Raw genomic sequence first — 23688 nt, 5'->3', positions numbered from 1 at the left:
TTCTGTCCTAAATATATCTGTGGCTGCAGTGATCAACACACGTATGTACAGTACGCGCTTGTGTAGCAGATGCTTTTATTCAGAGCACCTTTCAAGTACAGTGAGTGCTTTTATTTTTAGTGTGAGTGGGCACAAGGAGGGAGCGTCAACCCCGAGCAGAGACACCGAAGGACCGAGCGGCGTGAACAGCTTTCTTAGCTTCTATCTGTGACTCTGCTGAGTGTGCGTGTGTGTGTGTGTGTTATATGTTGCTCCATGGACGGTGCTGTGATGGTGTGAACTTTGAACAGTGAACAGGCAGAGCTGCTCAGACTGTCAAAGAAACAGATCTCTCAACATTTGTACGTATCATATTATAGGTTATTTTAAAGGTTAAAAAAAGGCAAAGGACTGCAGTTCCTCAAGTGACCATACGAGGCTGTCGTCAAAACCCAGTCCAACCTTACAGACCTCCATGTTATCAGAAATAAACATGGTTACAGCCCGGTAGAAGAGCAGTTCTGGTCTCGTGCGTCACTCCTTGTTGTGTTGAGTGCAGATTTTTTTAGTTTTTTTTTTTTTTACAGAATATGGTTAGAACAAATTCTGGTTTATGTAAATGAGACAGTAAATAGTTTGAAATCTAACAAGATCTAAGAATAGAATCATTCCACATTGACACACATGTCAAACCTGGCATTTCCTGTGGGGCTCAGGGGGTTAATGTCCTAAACTGATATTGACATATTGATAAGAATGGAACATGTTTGTCTTCATGATGTGAAGGTTCGTCTGATGGTCCAGATCTTTAAAATATTCCCTTCACATAGAAACAGTTAAAAAAAAATCAAATATTCAAACTGATATTCTGAAAAAATCGTCTGATAATTGGTTATTTTTCAGCAGTGGCCTCTGTCACTCTGCCTGTTTGCTCCCGGCAGTGCAGTGGTGATGCCAGACGGTCCGACTAACTGAAATATTTGGCGACTGTTAACGTAATGAAACAGCAGCTGGTGTTTTATCTTCCATCGCTGTGAAGCTTCCAGCACAGATATTTGTACAGAATTCCCAGCATGCACCTCCTGTTTGTTCTAAGCTGCTTGCAGCAGCAGACGGGTCGGGTTTACACATTTCTGCTGCCAGCGGCAGGAAACAACACCAAATCGGATTTTAGCTGTTTTAAATGTTGCGTAAATCTCGTGACATTAGCTGTACTATCGTTTGTAGTAAACACAACCCATCTGCTGCTGTGAGCCGCTGCCAGGGACCTGGATCTGTGTTCTGACCCTGAAACATTCCCTGTCTCCTCCAGGCGTTGGCGGCAGCGGGCTGGACGTGGCGGTGAAGGCGGAGGCCGCGGGCCCCGTGAGTCTGGTGGAGCTGCTGAAGGCGTCCACTCGCGCCAGAGGTTCAGGGTCTGAACTCGGCAGGCGTCGGTCCAAGAGGTCGGTGTTTTTACACTCTGGGGTCAGAATCTGCCCCCAGGAGACCCTCAGCGAGGTGCTCGCCAGCCACCAGGCGTACTACCAGCTCAGAGGTACGCACCCGGTCCGTTCCTGCAGGCTGTGGTCACTGTTAGGGGCACATCAGCCCTGTGTTTGGACTCTCATTGCTTCATAGCCAGGGAAAAATGAACCTGGTATTACCACGTAACAGTACTAAAGTACTAAAAATAACTCAACTCTAGAGCTTTCTTTGCACCTGTACTGTAATATTTTGTATAGACGCGCATCTAAAATCTTCTTTTCAGGCGACGGCTCCTCAGACAAACCCCGGCATTGATCAGTAATATTGTGTTAGTGACAGAAAAAGGTCTTTCTGAGTCGCTCGTGTCATCCATCAATCCATCCTTCAGCAGGTAGACAGTCGGTCACATCATGTTTCAGGACCACAAAGAACTGTGAAGGATGTTTTTTAAACTGGATCACAGTAGAGTTTAAAGAAGTCTTTCTGCCAGATGTTAAACATCAGACATTATATATGTCAGGAGCCTGCTGCCCTGTTTCACTGGTGAACTACAGTATTTGCACTCACACGCTTGTATCGCAATAACATCAGTAAAAGAACTAAAAATAGTCCGAGCAGAGAGCAGAGTGGGAGCGCAGTGATCGCAGGATGTCGCAGGTACATGATCCACACTCGAGCCAGCTGACCCAGCAGCACTGTGTTACTGCTGAAGTGAGTCATGGAGTGACTCACTCACCTCCCCCACACAGGTTGTCAGATACCAGTCTGTTTTTCAGTCCGAGGAAACTGAGAGCACAGAGACTGAAGGGCTTCGAAAGTGGATCAGGGAGGCTCCACAAATCCATTCTGTGAAAAACTGTCCTCAGTCCACAGCAGAACCGAGGAGGGTTCTGAAACTACAGCCCTGCTGATGTGTGGGGGGGACACAGAGATATGATTCAGTGGAATCATTTCTCTGCTGTCATTTTTAAAACACTTCTGTCCTCTGCTGCTTCCTCCTCCTTCCTCCTCCTCCTCCTCCTCCTCCTCCTCCTCAGGTTTTAACACCGGCTCCTCACATGTTCCAGTGTTACGCTGATGTGACACACACACTGAGCGATCGTTCTATTGATCGATGATAAGTAAAAAGACTGAAGGCTTTCAAAAAGAGGCAAACAGTTTGAGTCAGAGTGCTCAGAGATCGGAACTTGTGAATGTGAGACAGAACCAGCCGGACCTGAAGTCAGAGGTCCAGTGATCAGACAGGCTCTAGTTTCCCTGTGCAGTTGTAGTGTTTCCTGTTTACTTGGTGACAGCAGAAACCTGGGTGTAAGAACATGAAGCCTTCACTTCAGAGCTGCCAGAGGCCAATGAATAAATAAATAAGAAAACTTAAGAAGGTGCATCAATAAAATATCAGACACACGGCACAAAGACAATGCAGCAAAGGGTTAAATCAGGAAAAAAAGTTTTGGTTTCCAAAGCCGGTTAAAAAGGTCTGTTTGTTGGAATATGTAAAAATGAGACCAGCAGATTGTGTTTGTGTGTCACAGCCCAGTGTGTTGTGTGTGTTTGCTGCCTCAGTTTGTCAGGAGGCCGTGTGGGAGGCGTTCAGGATCTTCTTCGACAGGATCCCCGGCACGGCCGAGTACCAGCGATGGGTTCACACGTGTCAGCACGAGTCGCTGTGCATCTCTGACCTCGCCAAGAACTTCAGCAGCTCCGAGGAGCACCTGAGCATGGTTCACAGGGTGAGACACACACACAGTGACCCATCACCGGACCGACACACACACACACACACACACACTTCAGCGCTTTACAAACCCTGTTATCTCACAGGGAGAAGGACGAGGTGTGAGAGCTGTTGTGGAATAAAATGTTTTATATATGAATGTTTTGAAGGAACAGCCCGACTCACGACCTGTGTGTCCACAGCAGTGTGTGTGTCTGTGTGTGTAACATCATATTCTACTGTTTCCTCTGGTCAACAAGTTTCATGCAAAATAAACCCTGGTTGATGCTGAGTGATGGTGCAGGCTGAGAACAGCAGCACTGAGCTTCCGTCGTTTAAAAATGTGGCTACAGAAGTTATGATGTCTGGCCGCCTGTCTGAGGACGGTTTGTGTCCTTCTAAGCACGAAGCCTCTAAGCACCCAGATGTCCCGCTGGCTGTGTTACTGGAGCCTGTTGGCCAGCAGTGGGGCTGTAAATCCTTCAGTTAACATGCAAACACTCATCTGAGCTGCATCTGTCCGCCTGTAAAGACGCCACATGAATGAAAATGAAAAAGACATTTTCAATCCCACCTCAGGATTTGTATCAAATCATCTACAAGCTCCGAGCAGGGCAGAGCGTTTAAAGCCAGTGTAGTGTACAACCTGTGTGTTTGTAAAGCTCAGAATGTTTGTGTTGTTCCTCATTTCTTTCTTATTTGTGAATTTATTGGCATAAATCTGATGACTAAATGTTGTGATAATGAGCTTAGTAATTCATGTATTTATTTAAATTAATGTTGTGAAGTGGCCATAACGTCTGTTAGCTGCAGCTAAAACATATATTTAAACCACTGAGAGGTAAATCAGCTAAAAACAAACAGCCTCCAGGCGGAGCAGCAGCCCTCGCTGACATCATTATCACAAACAAAGTAACCATGTGGCCAATTACTGTGTTACAGTGTCACACACACACACACACACTGAGCCATCGTTCTGTTTTCTGATTGTTTGCAGAGGATGAGCCGGCTGAGAGACGGGAAAGCACCGCCGCCACGGTGAGGGGTGACGGATAATCACGATCCCACGCTGATCACATGACACACACACACACACACACACAGCATCAGGGTCAGTGTGAGGTCAGAGACGACTCATAGTTTACAAAACTGTCTGTAAGTTTTTTAGGTAGCTCATTTTTTTTATTCCAGATCTCTGAGAAACACACAAAGCTCCACAGTAAATATGAAAGTAGAAACGTTTGGTTTCATTCTGCTGTTTCTGTTTTTTTTTTTGCAGCAGAGTGGTGACTCCTGCACCGACACAGAAGCTCCCAGAGATCGCAGGTAAAAGTTTAAACACAGATTGTTGTTTGAGCTCCATGTATCGTTTGTTCAAAATAAAATTCCTGGAAAAAAAACAAAACCTCTGAATGTGCATAGATTTAAAATGACGTTAAGTCCTGCATGTTGCTTCAGGTCCAGGGCCGCAGACCGTTGCTCCGCCAGTGCCGCCCGCCCTCGTCACCAGCACCGCCGCCCTCCCCCTCAGCACCGCTGCCCTCCCCCTCAGCACCGCCGCCCTCCCCCTCAGCACCGCCGCCCTCCCCCTCAGCACCGCCGCCCTCCCCCTCAGCACTACGAGTGCCTCTCCGAGCCCCGCCCTTGACGTAGCGCAGCCTCCTGAGGAGCCCGAAGAGGTACGAATGAGCATCCAGACGTGTTATAGGGGTGATTGAGTCTGTATCTAAAGACGGACGGCGTTCTTTGGCGTCAACAGGTTTTTGAAGGAAGCTTAGGGACACAGTTATCATCATCACATCTGCTGTCACGTTACACTTAGATTCAGGGACACGTTGTGGACAATTTAGCTTAAAGTCTAATTTCACATAGAATTAAACCCATGAGGAGGAAACGAATGACTTTCTGTTACCTTCAGACATTTGTTCCAGTTGTTTGCAGATTTTCACAGACTACTGTAGTTCAAGCCAAGTTTAGAACAACTTGGCAAAATGTGAAAATGAAAGCAGATTGATCACATGACCTTCCAAACACTGCAGGGCTGTGTGCCGCCGTCCTCTGCTGCAGTTTACCTGCTGCAGGTAACGGCGGCTAATTTAGCGGTGGTCCAGCTGCTTCTGTTCCTGCTCTGAAGTTCAATCCAGGCTCTGTGTGTGTGTGTGTGTGTGTGTGTGTGTGTGTGTGTGTGTGTGTGTGTGTGTGTGTGTGTGCAGCAGATGGTTGTATCCTGTCTTTCAGATAATTACTGCTTTGTCCTGTGTGTGACACAGTTTGTGTTGAATAAGTTCTGTTCAGTGTGTTTAAACTTGTAAAATAACTAGAAGACATTTATTGTCTCTTTTCTCAACAATAGGACACGGTCTGATGCTCGCACCTCTTCTTTGTGCCTCTGTATCTTCGTCTTCCTCCTTCCTTTGTCTCCTCTTCTTCTTCTTCTTGTCTTCCTTTCTTTGTTCCACTTCTTTCTGTCTTCACTCCTCTCTCCCCTCCAGGTTGTGTCAGATTGTATCTAATGTTGTGTTGTTGCAGTCTGAACATTATTTGGTGTCTTAGTGTGAAAATGAAGAGCTCCTCTTCGGCAGCTCCACCTTGACTCTGACTGTTTGTTTGTTGTCCTGAAGGACTCGGAGCTTCCAAACGTCGTCCCCGAGACTCCGGTGGAGCAGATCGTTGAGTTCAGCATCGACCTGGTGGATCCGGGTTACAGAGAGCTGCTGGACGACCCAGACTCCCCTCAGTACATCGACCTGGCTCAGCACCTGCAGGACCAGGTGAGAAAATAAACAGAGGAGCAGAAGGGGGAGACAGACATGTTGTAGCTTTATTTAATAAAGTCAGTCAAAAACCCTGGCTACACAGGAGGGACAGGACACTGTTCAGCCTTAAAGAGCCACATATTTCTGTATTTTTCACCCATCCAGACTGTCCGTCTTCCCGCTCGTCTCCGCCATATTTGCCAGCAGCTGCCAGCGTCCCTCTCTGTGCTGCTGGTGCTGGCTCAGGCTGGCAGTAAAGAAGCTTACACTGCAGGGCAGAAAGGTCAGGGCCAGAGAAAGGGAGAAGATTACCCACAATCCACTCTTTCTGCCCGTGTTTTGCTTTTGTCAAGCTCCTCAGTGAGAGTCGGTGCTGTTTCCTGTCACGCGATCGCAGCAGGACGTCACCTGATGGAGCTCCTAAAGACGGTTACATCAGCAGCTGCTTAACTGGCCCAAAGATAGATATCAATGAGAGTTCCCCATTCATGCAGTCTGTTTTTATACTGACACACTGCCAGCTTATTAACGAGCTCCCGTTTGACGGCTCGGAGTTAATTGCTCTTCAGAGGGTGGAGGAGGCTGAGCGGCGTGTGGGCTGATAGCTTTAAAAAGTGGCTCTTTATTTTGCAGATGCAGCACGTCTTTGACAAGCTTCCAGGATTCAAAGGCATCCACGTGCTGGGAATCAGGTACGGATGAGAGTGAGGGTGAAGGCATAATCAAATCTCCAGGGTGGGGAGACTGAGTCATTCGATTACATTTTTAAATGAGCCAATCATTGGACACGGGCGGTTATTTGAGCAGATGAAGAGGCTGATGTCATCAGGACTGTGTCGGATGATGCTGCAGGCGAATGCTACGATAACCAGACTGAGGAGGTTTCATTCTCACTCTGCTGTTGGCAGGGTTCAAGTTACTGTGTGTATTCAGTACAAATGGACAAAACACTGTCTTCATATGGAACCATTTAGGGAACAAAAGTGCTGCAAATATGCTCTGTGGCCACCAGCAGATGGAGAAGAGATGTTTTGGAGGAATAAAGAAATGATCATAAGAATTCAGCTGAATTATAATAACGACATATTATTCAGACACTTCAGGGTGACTCTTCATCGACCTCCAACTGTACCACGTGCTCACTGCTCGGGACATCAAGAGTCATCTGTTTAAATTGATTAGTTCAAATTATGCAGAATGAGTGATGTCAAGCGGCCATTATGGGAACTGCAGCTGCCTGGACGCTGATCTCTGTTGCTGATATAAACTAATGTGTCATCAGTCAACATCGGTCCGATTCATAACACAGGTAGAATGAGTGATGGTCGCTCTGCTGTACAGAGTGCTTTATTAATGCCGGCAGGAAACTGCAGCTGCACGCGTCATAAATCACACAGACAGATGAGGGAGGTGAGAAATAAATAGATGAAATTCTCCTGCATATGTTATGTCTGAAATAGAATGATTATTATTATTATTTTGGACATTTGTGGAAACAGAAGGTTTGATGTTTGTTGTTCTCCCTCTCATCCTGTTGCTTCCACCTCTAACGCCTTCTTCTTCTTCTTCTTCTTGATGCAAGCGAGACGCCGGACACCGACGGGTACGTAAAAACACTCCTGCTCTCCACCTGCTGTGTGTGCATGGACAGAGTGGGTGGGGTTCCATGTTGGCGTGATGTGTGTGGTGCTCAGAGTTGATCAGCGCTCTCTGCCCTCCTCCTCCTCAGTATCAGAGGAGGCAGGTGAGCAGGGAAACTTGTGCACACAGTAATTGTCAGGCTGCTCCGCTCATTAATTTGCCTTCCCCCGTGGTGTCTGCTGCTGTCACGGCCAATAATACGGAGGCGAGGCCTCAGCGGGAGCTCGTCCTCTAATCTTAGGAAGGATTCACAGCTCCTCCCGCTTTTGTCTGCCAGACGCCGGCGCTCACAAAAGAGTCACAAAGACAACCATCTGTGTGCCTGTTCCAGTTTACTCATCCTCAATTATGACAGAAATAATTATGAATATTTGGCCAAAACAATAATTATTAATGATCCTGTTTTTACGCTGCTTACAAAAAAATCTGCAGGGAAAGTTTGTTAGGGAGGTGAAAGGGAACGGCCTACAGACGGATGTCTGCGGATCCCACTCAGCGTTTGAGCCTCTTTCAGCTTCTTGTTTTAGCCTGAATTAGTGGTGTGTGATCTCTACATCGGTTTCTCATCACTCATCCTCCTAAACGTGCACAGCTGCTCATTAGTTATGAACTACTACTGTTTAGGAGTTAGAAGAAGAGGTTGAAGTCACATAAAGGGAATATACGGCGCTGCTTTGTGCACCAGATGAAGGTGAGCAGGCCTTTGTGAGGGAGTTGTACACTTGAGAACACAAAAGTAAAGAATAAAGCCGTGTTGCATGTAGTCAGGAAGGCTGCTCTGCGCTCCCAGAAGACAAGTTCAAGGTATAGATATAAAGCATTTCTGCTTTAAAAAGTTTAAAAAGCCTTTAATGTGTGGGCTGCACCCCCACGTGCCTCCACTAACTTCAGCAGAGAACAAAGAACAGCTCAACCTAGATGGCTGTTAGATCCCAGGTGATGACACCGCCGGCAACAGGTGGAGCGATTTCCATCCACAGCAGCAGGGTGCAGGCGCCGTCGCACTTTAGCAGCTGTTTAAATATCTTACAGTGGATAAAAAAAGAGCAGGGGAGGGACGCAGTCTGATCCAGTCCAGACAGCACACTGTCCGAGGAATAGCATGATGCAGCTTCTATATCTGCAGAGTTCAGAAGTGATGTATGTCACTGCATGATGCTAATCAGCTACTGTTCTGACCTTAAAGTCCAGAGGAACATGAACTTTTCCAGGACGGTGAAGCATTAGCAGCAGAGGAACAGTTTGTGATATGTATGCTGGCCAGAAGCCTGAAATCACACTAGTCACCGTGGCCTGGTCTACCTGTAGATAGATCAGTGTGGTCAGTGAAGTATCTGCGGCTCAGATATAATATCTTCTGTCTCAGACCTGGCGGGATCTCGGTGCATTACTCCCTCAACTTCGAGATTAATTCTCCTCGAGGCAACTCTGAAAATTCACACACAGCGACCGGAACACCGGAGTCCTCCTCTAACACTGGCCTCAGGGAGATGGTGACCAAGGCCCTGCGCGAGGACGCCTCTCTGCCCATCGATCTGGACTCACTTAACTTTGAACCAGGTAACTTCAGAGATGTTCCCGCTTGTCAAGTTTAAATGTAAAAGTAATAAGTAATAAGTAAGTAATTGATTGTATATTAATACAGATCTGCATTTTTCCTTTTTGCCAGAAGCGATCCTCCATCCAGCATCGACTTCAACCCTGTCTGTAGAAGTGGTGAATGAGGTACCAGATCTGTTGTTGACTTTATGTGCACAGAAATCTGTTCACTGTATTTGACGATTTTTTATTCATACAAAGGCAACCTTCAGCTAAAAAAAACATGTGATCACTAGAAGCCAAAACAAAGAAGCCGTTATATTCTCTTGGTCTTAGAGCTCGAAGCCCTGATCCTTCACCTTGAAGTTATGTACTGTAACATCATCCTTTTTTGATGTGATGCTGTCCATTTCTCCACAGCCCAGTGAGCCTGACTCTCATAATGAGTTGGAGGTGTTCACAGAGGAGCCGGAGGTGGATAAACCTCGGCTGGTGGCTCCTCTCACCCCCCTGGAGAAGGAAAACGCTCTTGTGACCCTGCTGGATCCCACAGCTGTCCCAGATGATGAGACAGTGGTGGTGACGGAGAGCAGCGATCATCCCCCAGAGGGCGTTACTGAGGAGTCAGAGACAGTTAATGTGAGTGAGTCCACCTCATCACTGGAGGAAGAGGAGGAAGAGGAGGAAGAAGAGCTGCTGATCATTACACACGAGATTGAAACCATCTATCACAATGAAACCGGTGAGCTTGTGCGGGACTATGTCCCCACCCCTCCCGTGAATCTTGAGACGGATGTTCCATACATCAGTTTGTCTCCTAATCTCATATCAGAGGAGGACTTGATGCCGGTTGATGAGGACAGAGAAAGTCCAAGTTTGGATGATGTCGGGCTCCTCCCCACCACTCAGACTTCATTCACCACCGCTCCTGCTGGAGAGGAGCCCTCTGACGTTCGACTCCCAATCACAACATTGGCAGCCATCACAGGACAGCCACCCACAGAACCAGCTGCCAACCTTCATGAAGATGAAGAGGTCAATGCCCTTCCAGAGGATGAGGTCATAGATTTGGTTTCTGAATCGGTTGTCCCCGGTGATGCTTTTGAACCTGAGACACCAGATGTGTCAGAGATGGAAGTTGAACTCCTAGAGCCAGAAGGAGACACTGTAGTTGAACTGGACCAAGACGTACTCGAGGTTTTGAGGCCAACACCTGAACAAATTGTAGTGTCAGAACCAGAGGAAGACCATTTAGCAGTGTCAGAACCAGATCAAGACCATTTAGCAGTGTCAGGACTAGACGTAGGAACAGTTGAAATTTTAGAGCCAGAGAAGGGACCAGCTGACGTTTCAGAGCTGGACAAAGAAGTAGTAGATGTTTCTGAACCTGTGGAAGAGTCATGGGCAGAAACACAAGAAGAAGGTGTTGTTTCAGAGCCAGGGGATATCTTAGTTAACATCCCAGGTTCGGAGGAGGAGAACGAGCTTGAAATTTCACAACCTGCGGAGGTATCAGAACCTGAAGTAAAAGACACAAAGACAGAACCAGATCATGGTATAGTTCAGGTTTCAACAGAAGAAGGAGTGGACCAGGGAGGCAGTCTTTCAAAACCTGAAGAGGGAAAAACTGTATTTACAGAAGAGGTAGAAGAAGTTCAAGAACCTGAAGAAGGTGTAGCTGAGGTTCCGGTTTCAGGGCCTGAGACAGATATAATCGAGGAAGAGCCCGAACTTGGTCTGGATGCAACCAAAGGCATTTCAAAACCATCAGAAGAAGTGGTTGAAGCTGAGGTTTCTGAGGTAACAATACCAGAAGTGTCTGAACCAGAATCAGAAGTCATTGAAGCCGCACGACCAGAAGAACCAGTAGCTGAAGTTCCTGAAGTACCAGTAGCTGAAGTTCCTGAAGAACCAGAAGTTCCTGAAGAACCAGTAGCTGAAGTTCCTGAAGAACCAGTAGATGAAGTTCTTGAAGAAATAGTACCTGAAGTTTCTGAACCTAAAGAAGACGTTGAAGCTACACAACCAGAAGAACCAGTAGCTGAAGTTCTTGAAGAAGTGGTACCTGATGTTTCTGAACCCAAAGAAGTCGTTGAAGCTGCACGACCAGAAGAACCAGTAGATGAAGTTCCTGAAGAACCAGTAGATAAAGTTCTTGAAGAAATATTACCTGAAGTTTCTGAACCAAAAGAAGCTGCAGAGTCAGAAGAACCAGTACCAGAAGTTTCTCAGCCTGAATCAGAAGTAGCTGAACCTGGAAGATCTGAAGAACCAGTGGCAGAAGTTTCTCAACCGGAGGCAGAGGTGGTTGAGCAACCCGTAGTAGAGGAAGAGGTTGCTGAGATTCCACCACCAGAGAGTGGAGGTGCTGAAACAGAGGATGAAGTAGTGGACATTCTGGAATCAGAAAAAGAGGTTGTTCAAGCTCCAGCACCAGGTGGAAGTGTGGTTGATTTATTGGAGCCAGAACCAGAACCTGGGCCAGAAGAGGAAAGCCGCATAACTGATGTAACAGAGACCGGAGTGGAGGAAGTTGGGATTACAGAATCCACTGAGGAGGAGCAAGATGTTTCTGAACCAAGGGACAAAGGGATAGAGGTTGGAGCACCAGAACCAGCACTGGAAATGCCTGAAGAAGAAGTGTCTGTAGTTTTAGAACCAGATGAGGAACCAGTGGACATTTTGGAGTCTCAGCTTACCCCAGAACCCAAAGAAGAGACAGAACTGAAGGAGGTAGTTACGAGTCCAGAATCAGTTGGCACCTTACCTGCAGTGGAGGAGACACCTGAAATTTCGGAGCCAGACTTAAAAGAGGAGGTTGTCATAAAGATTCCAGAATCAGAAGATGAAGGGGATGACGTTCCTGAATCGCCTCCAGAGGAGGGGATTTTTGAGATTGTAGAACCTGAGCCAAAGACGGACATCACTGAACCACCAGCTGAATCCATTAAAATCCTCCACCCCTTGGATGGTCTGGGTGATCTTAACATCGGAGACGACACAGTTCAGGTTGTTGGAGAAAACGAGTTCTTTCATCCCGATTATCACCACCCATCAGAAGATAATTTAGCCATCATACCGATGGAGGTCCAGCCTCCAGGGGAAGAGGTGAACCAGCCCGTCGGGGAGTTTCCCATCATCGACGACTTTTACATCAAAGAGGCTGTGGACACCGTGGACACACAGGTGGAGACGACGACCAAGGCTGATACCACAGGTGAGCCGGTCTATGCACGCAGCATGGGATGAGATGTGATTAAGGGCAGTGAGTGATGATAATACAGCAGATAATTAAAGATCCCCTGATGAGTGGCTGCTCTCAGACAGAAAAGAGCCAAAGCTGATTTTTAGATTATTAAACAGGATTTGGGAAAACATCTCTGCAGTTATCTCAGTGTGAATTCATTATGCATGATTTATTGGTGGGACATTTTGGTAATTTGTGGAGATCATTTGTGTGGAGTCATAACTTCGTTCTGCCTTTCTGCTTTAACATTCAAAGTGGAGACAGCTCCAGACAAGCCAGACACATCAGAGGACACAGAAGACCTGCCAGAGGGAGGTGTTTCATCTTCAGACACGGTGACGGCAGTGCCGGTCTTAGATTTATTTCCCACACCTCCAGCAGCTCCTGTGTCTGAGGTGTCCTCGCCCGGCCCGACCATAGACTCTGGACTCTTTGAAGTGGCAGAGCACTCTGTAATCCCCTCAGCTGCTGAGTCTTCAGAGGAGGACGGTACTGAGCCGGAGCCTGAGCCGGAGCCTGCAGTCGTCATCATCGATGAGGACTTGGAGGACGCAGTGAAGAAGGAAAGTGAAAGCCCCCCCAGCCGGCCGGCCACATCTGAGGAAGTTGTTCGGGACCTGGCCGTGGAGCTGGATCAGACAGAGGTCACAGAGCTGCCAGATGAGGGCAGCGGCTTCCCATCAGTGGTAGAGGAGCGCACCACCGTCAGTACCACAGCCCCGCCCCCAGTGAGGTATCTGACCACACCCACCATGACCGCCGCCAGCCACGGCCGGGAGCTGGTGGTGTTCTTCAGTCTGCGCGTCACCAACCTGAACTTCTCTGAGGGTCTGTTCAACAAGACGTCCACCGAGTACAGATCCCTGGAGAACACCTTCTTAGATGTGGTGAGTGGAAGTTCTAACGATGTTTCTGTCTCTTTCTAATGAATACAGCATAAATACGTTCTGAGCTCTTTATTGAGTCATGTTAAACCAGGCGGTCTCTGCGCTGACTCTCTGACAGTTGAGTCTTTTGAGAGTGCGTCCCTGACCTTCTCCGGTGAATTTCATTAAGTCTTAATGAGTAAAACCTACAGCTGGGGACAGTTAATGAACAGCAGCAGCTGCCCTGCTCGCTTTGTGCCTTTGTGTTGTGTCTGAATGAAGCTCTCAGAGTCAGAGCTGCAGGTTGTTGTCTTCTGAATGGATATGTTTTGATGTCTGATGAATGAAGCAGAAGAGTCATTTCAGGCTCAGGCAGGTACAACGCAGCCTTTATTTCTCCCCCAGCAATGACTGGACTAAATTAATGAGGCAGCCAGAACATGCCTGGGGAATATGGTCGTTAATAGATGACGCTGCTGCGAGTCCTCTGCCAGAGGAATATTAACAATCTGTGCATGGCTTCATGACTTTGTAGACAGAAATTAAATTGGGTGTGTTAGTGTGTGTTACGCTGCAGAGCACCACGAAATGTATGGTTGGAGGCAGCATGGTCCGTTCTCCATGTTAGGAACACACCGACTGCTGCAGACGGACCGAGGGATGAAATGATCCTAGGTCACTGAGACTGTCAGACTTTACACATTAGACTCAGAGATGATCTGACTTCAGAGCCAGCCCTCAAGTGGACATTTGAAGAAGTTTCTGACTCCTGCTTTTGGTTTTTGCCCATCATAACTACATGATGCTGTAACAATTCGCCTGTTTTTCAAACTCAGGGAACCGTCACAGCGCTCTATTTTACGGGCGGATCTTATCTTGCTGTTGCTGAATAGCTGTGCCTAAACTGCCAGGCCAGGCATTCAGCCTCACACACCACACCAAACAAACCAAAAAACACAAAGAAACCACGCTGTATTATGCTGATGTAACAGGCAGAGCTCAGAGGATCAGTTTAGCCCATGCACACAAACAGCGCGCAGCTCTGATGCAAACAGTCTTTCATTCACCGAGTTTCTTCCCCTATAATCCCCAGAGTTCAGTAAAACCCGAATCAGTTCCCCAGATGATACAAAATATATACAGTTCACAGTCCAATACGAACCTGTATCCCTCCGTGAGGACTAGTCCGGCACTTCCTTGGCGAGACGTCGCTCCATTAAAAAGGTAATAAAAACGCAATCTCACCAAATCCAAGCTACAATCTGTAGAGGCATTTAAACGTTCCGCACAGGGATCCCACACAGGGATCCCACACCTCCGTAGTGCAACTGGCAGGTGACAAATTTACATACATGACATTACAACACAATGAGAAATAATAATGTCCATGTCCATTTAAAATAGTCATGTAAAAAGGGGATTATGAGGCGACCTTTGCAATGTGATTAGATTAGCATCATTTAGGCACAGTTTTAGATCAAATATCATCTGTTTCATCTCTTATTTATGCTGTCATCATGGACCCAGTGGCTCAGCGGGATGCTCCCACACACTCTCCTTTTTACTGTTTTGTTTTATTGCCACTCGCTCCTGTCTGAATGCAGCTGTGATTACTGCTCCTCCCCAAACAAGTGAGTAAATCTCCTCAATTAGCGGCAGGCAGCAGTGTAATTCACATGCCCTTTTGGCTCGGCTGTTTTGATTGGTTTGTGTTTAGGTTTCTGCTGCAGGGTGCGTTGATGTAAAATCAGATGTTCTGCTGTTAATAGATTTCTGATCTCTGTTCAGTGCTCATTAAGCTGAAAACCCACGAGTGGAGCCTTATTCCTGTTTGTTTCAAGTCTGTTTAAAGAATATTTCCATGGAGGAAAAAAACAGCTGAGAATACATTTCTCCTATTTACATTCTTCAATAGCCACAATCCGTCAGCTGCGCTGGGACGTTCCCAGAGGTCAGTGTTAAGGTCTGTGGCTGCACGAGGACCCTCCCAGGTGTGAACATTAAACAGGCGGAGGACGTGCACAGTCAGCAAACCTTGGCTCCCTAAATAAAGACAAATACAGAGGCGTGAGCTCCTGAACATGCTCTGAAATAAATCAGAGGGGAGAAGAATCAATCCACACGTGTGTGTGCTCACCATTCATCTGCAGGAGCAGAGTATGAAGACAGAGTGTTTGCAGAGAGGCCTCAGACATGCTGGGAGTGTTTACACACCACTGCTGTGTGTGTTTTACACAATTCACTGCAAAATGATGGGTGACAGCAGCAGGGTGATGTAAGCTCATAAAGAAACATGGAGCCTGAAGGTGAGTTTATACGGAGCAAGGCAGAGAGGAGCAGTCACAGCACAGGGTGAGGAGTACAGCTGCCACCACGAGCCAGGGCCATCCCACCACCACCACCGGAGGACTGGAGCGTACACGCAGGACTTGTGCTGCGTGATTTCTCTGAGCCTGTGGAGCAGTGCTCCGCCAGAATGTAGTCCCAAGATATATCAGCCTAGGAAATGCCTCATGTTCATCTGCCGTTTGTTTCAGAAGGAAGTGACTTGGCACATGTAAAGGGATGTTTGACGTAGAGACCTGCGCCGGGGAAATCTCACGGGATCAGGCGGGATTAACATTGCCTCGGGCGGGATTGGGCGGGCAGGCATAAAGGTACCGGGTCCCCTCCGGTCTATGGTCCAGTCTGTTGTAGCCAAAGTGACAGAGTGGACATGGAGGATGGTAAGGACACAGTAGCTGTGGTCCAAGCTGCTCACTGTGCCCAACATGTCTCAGGACCTGATGGGACTCCACGGGCGGTCAGGCTGGGATAGGCTTCGGGATCGGGTCGGGATTGAAACTTCAGTCCCGTGCAGGTCTCTAGTTTGAAGTCAGATATTTCTGCTTTGAGTTATTAGGAATTGAGTAGAATTGTCATTGTAACGTGCCACATGTACAAGGAAATGTAAAATTGCTAGTTATAGAGAAGAAGGTCTGCAGTATGTGCTCAGGAAAGTCTTCATGAGGCAGGAGTTAACCTGGAAGACGGATGTGTGTGTGTGTTATCTCCTCATGTGGTAGCAGATATTGGGGTTATTGTGTTGACAGAGGTTCAGATGCTCTGATTATTCTCTGTGGCAGCAGACAGTGTTAAACCATGGAGTAACCACTGACTCCTCAGAGCTGATTCTGTTCCTCATAAATCACAATATAAATCTGTAATTCTAACACGCTGGCTTGTAAAAGAGCAAGTATTGATCTATAGAAAGGAATTCACATAAAGTCAGACTGATGCCTCGGCTCGGCAGAACTCCAGGCTGCAGGTGTGCAGACATGAAAAAGAGCTTCGAACGGCAGAGATGAGCTGGAATTCGCGATGAGACGCCTTCCCTGCATTTTCATTTCACTTTCTCTTTCATGAAGCCGTTTTGTTTCTAAAACTGTGCTGCGCTAACGAGTGCAGCTTCTCATGTATAACAGATGAGGCCATCTGATAAATCAATCCAAACATTTGGTCGTTAATATCCAATTAGCTGTCAAATGCTGAGCAGCTTCTTCTCTCCTGAGGAGTGTCGGCTCTCCCGTGTGGCCTGTGGAGACGGAGCTGCTTTGTTAAATGTCAGACTGGTAGCGTGACGTGACTCTGACTGCGCCTCTCTCTCTCTGCAGCTGCTGCCGTTCCTGCAGGCCAACCTGACGGGCTTCAAGAAGCTGGAGATCCTCAACTTCAGGAAGGGCAGCGTGGTCGTCAACAGCAAGATGAAGTTCGCCAAGTCGGTGCCGTACAACATCACAGAGGCCGTCCACTGCGCCCTGGAGCAGTTCTGCTCCTCCGCTGCCCGGAAGCTGCACATCCAGATCGACACGCACTCGCTGGACGTGGAGCCAGGTGCAGACTCAAGAGCGAACACACGCTTTATTATTACATTACTTTACAATTCTCCAGATGAGAAGAAGCCGGTAGTTCCTGCAATAATCAGTGAGGGAGTTCAGAAACAAAAGCCCAGTACAAAGACATGGTCCTTTAACAGTGCTCTGTGATTGGTCCTTTAACGGTGCTGCAGAAAGCAGCTCCTCCTGCAGCACGTGCTGTTTGTATGGTCTCATGATGCCTTTTTATGCACGAGCTGAAGCACAGTGCCGTCGCTCAGGTGTAGCAGCGCTGCTTCTTTGTATGCAGCTCAGCTCCATCAGCTTTGTGTTGTAATATTCTCACAGATGAGTGTGAGGCAGGGAGCAGAGATCACTAACACATCCCGACACACGCAGTCATTAGGTCTATATGTCAAATCCAGCGGTACACAGAGGGACCACACGGGACATTATCGGGCTGGAGTGATGGTGATGAAGATGAGGAGCGAGGTGCAGAGAGGAGGAGTGCTGCTGCTGCGGCGTGATTCTGTGTCACAGGCAGGCACGTCGTACAGGAGGCTGTTAGGTTCAGCAGTACTACACACACACACACGCCTTACATATTGGTTGATGAGCGATTTTCTTTGCAGATAATCTGAGCAGTAGTAGCTGTCCACACACACACACACACACCTCCACACAGCTGCCTCTGCTCCTTTATAAAGAAACATCTGGCAGCAGTGACCCTGACTGATGCATCAGAGAGGCTTCACTCTGCTGTTTCCTGCCTGTGTGCACATGTTGAAGTATGTGGACAGTCGCAGCCATGTGTTTGCCGGCCTGCATGTGTCTGGTTCACTGTCCGGGCCATTAAGCCTTTGTGAGGTCTGATGAAGGGCGACAGGTCTTTGAGCTTTTTTAGTAAGTGATCATCAGCATCCTCATGATCTGCTCTAAAGCTGCAGCAAGGATCAATGAAGGGAAGTTTGACCTGTTAGTCTGGAACACTGATGGACACTTTGACTGTCCGTCAAACATTGATTCATTGATCATGGCAGACTGCAGCATTGCACTTATGATAAACCCAGACTGCACGTGGTGTCCATTTACTTTTGGTCACACAGCGTACATGTTCTGTACAGACAGAAGCCGGCCGCACGCTGTGACATCACGACGTGCAGAGCACTTCATCTGTGAAACTGGAATTTCTCGGGGTGTCTCCGGTGTTTTGTCTCAGACGCCGTCTGCCCAGAGGCTAAATCACATTTTCACCACAGAGCAGAAGCTGAGGATCTGATTAGAATCAAACGCACACACACACACACACACACACACACTCACACACACACACACACACTCACACTCCTCATGAATACTAATGTCGTCCCTCCCTCCTCTGCTTGCAGCTGATCAGGCTGATCCATGCAAGTTCCTGGCCTGTGATGACTTCTCCAGCTGCGTGGTGGACGGCCGGACCAGGGAGGCTCAGTGTCTGTGCGAGCCGGGCTTCCTGTCGGTGGACGGCCTGCCCTGTCAGAGCCTGTGCGTCCTGCAGCCAGACTACTGCCAGGGAGGGGAGTGTCACATCATCCCAGGACATGGAGCCGTGTGCAGGTAGGAAACCCCCGCTCCTTCATACCAGTCTGTAGCGTGGAGGTTCAGCTTTAGGGTCGACCTCTAGTGGACACTGGAGGAAGTGCAGGGCGCTGCTTGGTGTGTTTGGTGCGTTCACTGCCTCCCTTCTGTTCAGACATGCTCATATGTTTGAGGAGGCCTTGTTTTCTTGTCACCCTCCCACTCGTTGGCGTGGCAACACGTTTATTAAGCTTTGGAAGAGTTTCCACTGTTAGCCAGACAAGCTAGCGGATGTTATTGGGACATAAACGAGCCTGAGGGATGGAGACAGAAACAGTTCTCAGCACACTGTTCTACTTCATCCTGTAGCTCATTAACTGACAGTTTGTTTTATAGAGTTATGAACCTCTATCTGCAGTTATTGCTTCGGCGGTTTAATAAATTGCTTTGTGGGGGGGGGTGCAGGTCTGTTTAAACTGTGACATTGCATGACACATGCCGAGTGCCTCTCGCCTGTGGTTTATCCTGTCAGGTTCAGCCCCTCTCAGCCTGCTCCCTGGTTCCTCTGTGAATCCATCCTCAGGTTTAACAGAAATAAAATTAACTACATCTCAGAGTCGCTGCCTCTCCACTGGCAGAGAACCTCCTTCCAGCTCTGTTCTTCCAGACATTTAGTCGATAACCTGAGCGCCTCGATCTGCACGAGGACCCTCTGAGATCTCCTCCTCCACAGTGAAGGCTCAGAGGTTTGTTCTAATCTGGTGTTCAAGAAGCAGACAGAGACGCAGAAAACAGCAGCAAATTCAGGGTGTGACTGGATCAGGACATAATGTCTGCTTCTGCTGACTAAGGTCCCACTGGAAGAGGTGTGACAGCAGCTGTCTGTGCCCTGATCCACCTTTGACAAGTGAAAAGAATGACATTGATCCTCAGGCCGCTGTGGCTCAGTAGGTGGAACATATTCTGCAGCAAGTGGACACTGTGTCCTCAGAGTCACCGTCAGAATCAGGAAGAAGGAGCAGCAGAGGGACAGACCCGAACCTGCAGCTCTGGGTGTGAAGAAGGAAAAGACCTGTGACAGATGCAGGTGTGGACTGAAGGCTGGTCCATGTGGGCTGATCCCACAGACCAGCTGCTGCAGCTCAGACTGCTGAGAAGCTTCCTGCTGGTCCTGGTAGACAGGTGTCAGGACACAAAGAGCAGTCAGGCTGTCCACACTGCAGGACACAGGTCCACTGCAGGACACAGGTCCACTGCAGGACACAGGTCCACTGCAGGACACAGGTCCACTGTAGGACACATCAGGACTGGAGCACAGAGCAAAGGAAGAGGACAGCCTGGTCTGATGGTCCACATCATGTGGACAGCTGTCTCTTACCTGAGGAACACATGGAACCAGGATGGGGGGAAGGCGAGCCGGCGGAGACAGTCGGTGTTCTGCTGGGAAACGTTGGGTCCTGCTGGTTACACTGATGTTACTTAGCACCTAGCACCTAGCTTAGCATTGCTGCAGACCTTGCCCCCCCTTACATGGGAACAGCAGTCACTGATGGCCTCTTTCAACAATCCAGCATCTGTGGGATGTGCTGGACCAACAGGCGGGTCCATGGAGGACCAACAGGCGGGTCCATGGAGGCCCCACACACAGCTTACAGCAGGCAGTCTGTGGAGATGAGACTATCTGAGGGTAAATGGATTAACAGAACCTCTGGAATGAGGTGTTCTGATGTTTTATAGATTGTGCTGATCAGAGCTCCTGCATGAACCCAGATCCTCCTGCAGTCTGATGTTTAATCCCACTCCAGAGCTGCGTCTTAAAATATAAAACAGAGACACGTCTGCCTGTTTGTGAGTCAGGAAGCTGATCACATACAGACACATGAATAATAAATACTGTCCGTTTAGTGTAATCTGCTCAGCTCGGCTGCAGTGTTTGCAGATCTGAGCTCTCACGGAGGTTTCAGCTGGAGCCTCAGAGCACGAGCAGAGCTGCTGCTGCCTCACTTTCACACCTGCCCCATTTCTCTTCCTTTCTTTCTCTCCACAGACACAGAGGCGGCTTCTCTCTCCCGGGCCGGGCCAGTTAGGGAACTCTATCGGATCGGACACACTACAGAAGGTAAGAGGGGCTCCGTGCTCACCCACACTGTTACTGCTGGTGAGGAAGAGCACCAACACTCGGCCAGGCTCCACTGTCTTCACTGTTATCCCCCTCCCAGTGTGAGATTAGCTCCAAACACACACACACACACACACACACACACACACTCTTTCATTCAGACAGGATGTAATCTGTCCTGCTCGTCTGAACCCAAATTGGTTTAAAGCTCCTGAGTGTGTTCGAGCAGAGACGAGTGGTGAGTAATTAAAGATCCCAGAGGACAGAGGGGGACGGAGGGGGACGGCGTCTCACCACGGGGTGATTAGCCGGCTCCTCTCTGATCCTCTTCTGGGGTCTGAGTCACTGTGGAGATGTGAGGAGGCCTCAGGACCTCTGACTGCTGCCTCGCCTTCAGACAGAGATAAAACTCTCCTGAAGCCACGAAGGGGCAGAAAGGGTTAAAGCTCAGGGGCTGAACTGCTGCCGGGGCACTTTGGATTCATAATCCACACTCAGAACTCTGAGATGAGAATTTTCTACATGGACGAACTTGCACTGTCCTGTGGGGGGCCTTTGTGAGTCTTCTTTATGATGTTTTTATAGTTTTATGGTGTAAATCACGTCAAGGACAGATATCTTCTGATACATAATCAATACTGTGTCTGACCTCTGTGTCTGGACGCAGTACAGAGGACCGTCTCCTGAGCGCCCTCTAGCTGCCCTCTGTCTTTCCCTTTGCTAAACACACTTCACATCTCCACTGATTAACTCCCCCATCTATTACCTAACATGTAAATCTGGTGTACCGGCCCTTTAACTGTCCCTGGTGTCCCTGCAGACATGGTGAACCTGGACTCAGCCGCAGGAACCTTTGAAGGCCTCGCTCATCGGTTATTGATCAGAGGTGAAGTGAAGCCGAGGAGGTTTCAGGACAGACTCTTAGAGGACAGTCTCCCTTCGAGGGAAATGCTTTAAATGCTTCGGACAGCTGCAGCGGACTGTGACGAGGAGCTCAGGGGACGCCGCTGCAGCATCGATCGGGGGATATTGATTGAGCCCCGTCTGACTGTTTTTGTACACGTCTGTGTGTAGTGAGTAGATGATAAAGGAAGGATCTGATAGCTGGGGGAAGCAGGACCACCGGCCGCCACAATCCTCTCAGAGGTTTTCAGCAGCCATGCTAGCTGTCGATGTGTTTGGACTGAGGACACTGCTGATGACCTGTCTGCAGACAGAGCTGTGCTCGCAGGATACTTGTTAGCTAAATGCTAACACGCTCACACTTTTAACATGCTGATGACTGTCGGGCACGTTCACTGTGTTCAGCTGTGATGTTAGAATGCAGATTACATCTCATACAGTAGGAATGAGAGGCATTCTGCTGCTAGCATGCTGACGGACAGTTTTGTCTGTACTGTCCAAAGTCTGGTCCAGGAAGTCACGATGCTGAGACTGAACCCTGAGGCTCTCTGAGGGGTCACGATCAGTTCCTCACAGTCCTTTCAGGATCTCTTTGGACCGTCCAGACAAACTTTTAATCCTCCAGAGTCCTTTGTTCAGCAGATTTTCATGGATGTTCAGGTTAATCCGTGGCACAAAACGGTGAAGCCGCCACCTCATCACTTAATCCCCACACCCAGACTCATCAGACACCATCACCCCACTTTAAAAAATCAGCTCAGGTTTTATGTCCTACGAGTTCTGACTTTGATTAGACAGACTAAAGTCAGAATATCCTGTTCCACAGGGGGCGCTCTTGAGACAGTCCAGACTGAATGGGGTCCTATGAAGTGTTAGAAGAGAATTCTGTAACTTGAACATCTGTTCAGTGTTTTATGGGGTAAATCAGTTTGATCAGATGTGTAATCAATACTTGCTTCACTTCTTTATACAGGAGCAGGATCAATACTGTGTCTGACTTCTGTTTGTAGAAGCAGCTTTAATGATGAGCTCCGTTCACTGAGGACTGTCCCACAGCGCCCTCTAAGGCCCCGTTCACACTGGATAAAGTCAGTCCAGCTGGAGTCGGATTGAATCCAGATCGCCTTTAAGCTGGATACATTCAGACCTATTTTCAAATCTGGCTATCACACACGTGTCCGCACTTCCATCTTAACCCGGCTTGCTTGTTGTCCTCCAAACCACTAGGTGGCGCCTCGTAATATACAGAGTCCGTTCAGGCTGCGGTAGGACCGTGTGTGCGGTTTTTTTGTCCCGTGTCGCTTGTTCTTTCGTTTTTTTTCTGGTTCAAAAAGCAGTTTATTCCTTTGTAGCCCTGTGGAAAATAAACTCGGGGCAAAGCTGTTGTAGTTCGATGGTTGTTTACATACGGCTTTTGTACGTGACCCGGACACTGTCCCCGTGAACCGGAAGTATCACACTAGCGGGATTCACTAGCTGCATTTGCGTTCAGACCTGAGCCAGATGTAAGCAGCTAGATCCACCTCCGAGTGGTGGATTGAGATCTATCTGGATATATCCGGATACATCCCGAATCCCGCTCTAGCCGGATTGATTTCCCCAGTGTGAACAGGGTCGAACTGAACTGCAGCCAGTGTCAGTACACCGACATGAACAGGAAGTGGATTCTGATTGGATAGTACCAGCACTACGAATGCTCCAGGTTTAAACACAAACTGTTTTTATGGACCAAAGCTCTGTGTATCTGTCAGTGACGTCTGTAGTTATAGGACAGTAGGAGGATTCTGTGCAGGGGACCTCAGGACGCTCGGTCTCTGTAGCTCCGCTCTCATTGTGCTCACAGCTCTTTGTGTGTGAGTAGATTTAAACGGCTGCTCTGTAAACATCGCTGTTGTCGGATGGACTGATGTTAATGCTGCTGTACTGGGACCGTACCTTTTGTTACTGACAGATGATCGTTGTGTGTTTGATGGTGGATAGTGAACAATACAAACTGTCAGAGACCTGTGCCTGTTCTTCTCTGTTTTCAGGTAAAGAAGAGGCGAG

The 23688-nt window shown here is 48.2% G+C and overlaps 1 protein-coding gene across 1 annotated transcript; it reads left to right on the top strand.

Annotated features, from left to right (window-relative positions):
- Positions 1–1212: 1212 nt before the first annotated feature.
- LOC114429123 (interphotoreceptor matrix proteoglycan 2-like) lies at positions 1213–22984 on the top strand (the record flags this gene model as incomplete). The annotated part of the gene is made up of 16 exons (XM_028397970.1): positions 1213–1516; positions 3010–3176; positions 4158–4198; positions 4440–4486; positions 4619–4839; positions 5782–5931; positions 6550–6608; positions 7499–7519; positions 8924–9117; positions 9227–9282; positions 9517–12313; positions 12599–13230; positions 16863–17082; positions 18452–18659; positions 20668–20739; positions 21560–22984. Coding segments are annotated over 15 exons (5157 nt in total), but the record flags the coding sequence as incomplete, so codon positions are not given.
- Between the last annotated feature and the right edge of the window lie 704 nt (positions 22985–23688).

The sequence above is a fragment of the Parambassis ranga genome, chromosome 24 (genome assembly GCF_900634625.1).
Source record: "Parambassis ranga chromosome 24, fParRan2.1, whole genome shotgun sequence".
NCBI classification, from domain to species: domain Eukaryota; kingdom Metazoa; phylum Chordata; class Actinopteri; family Ambassidae; genus Parambassis; species Parambassis ranga.
This window is presented reverse-complemented; position numbering and strand designations above follow the sequence as displayed.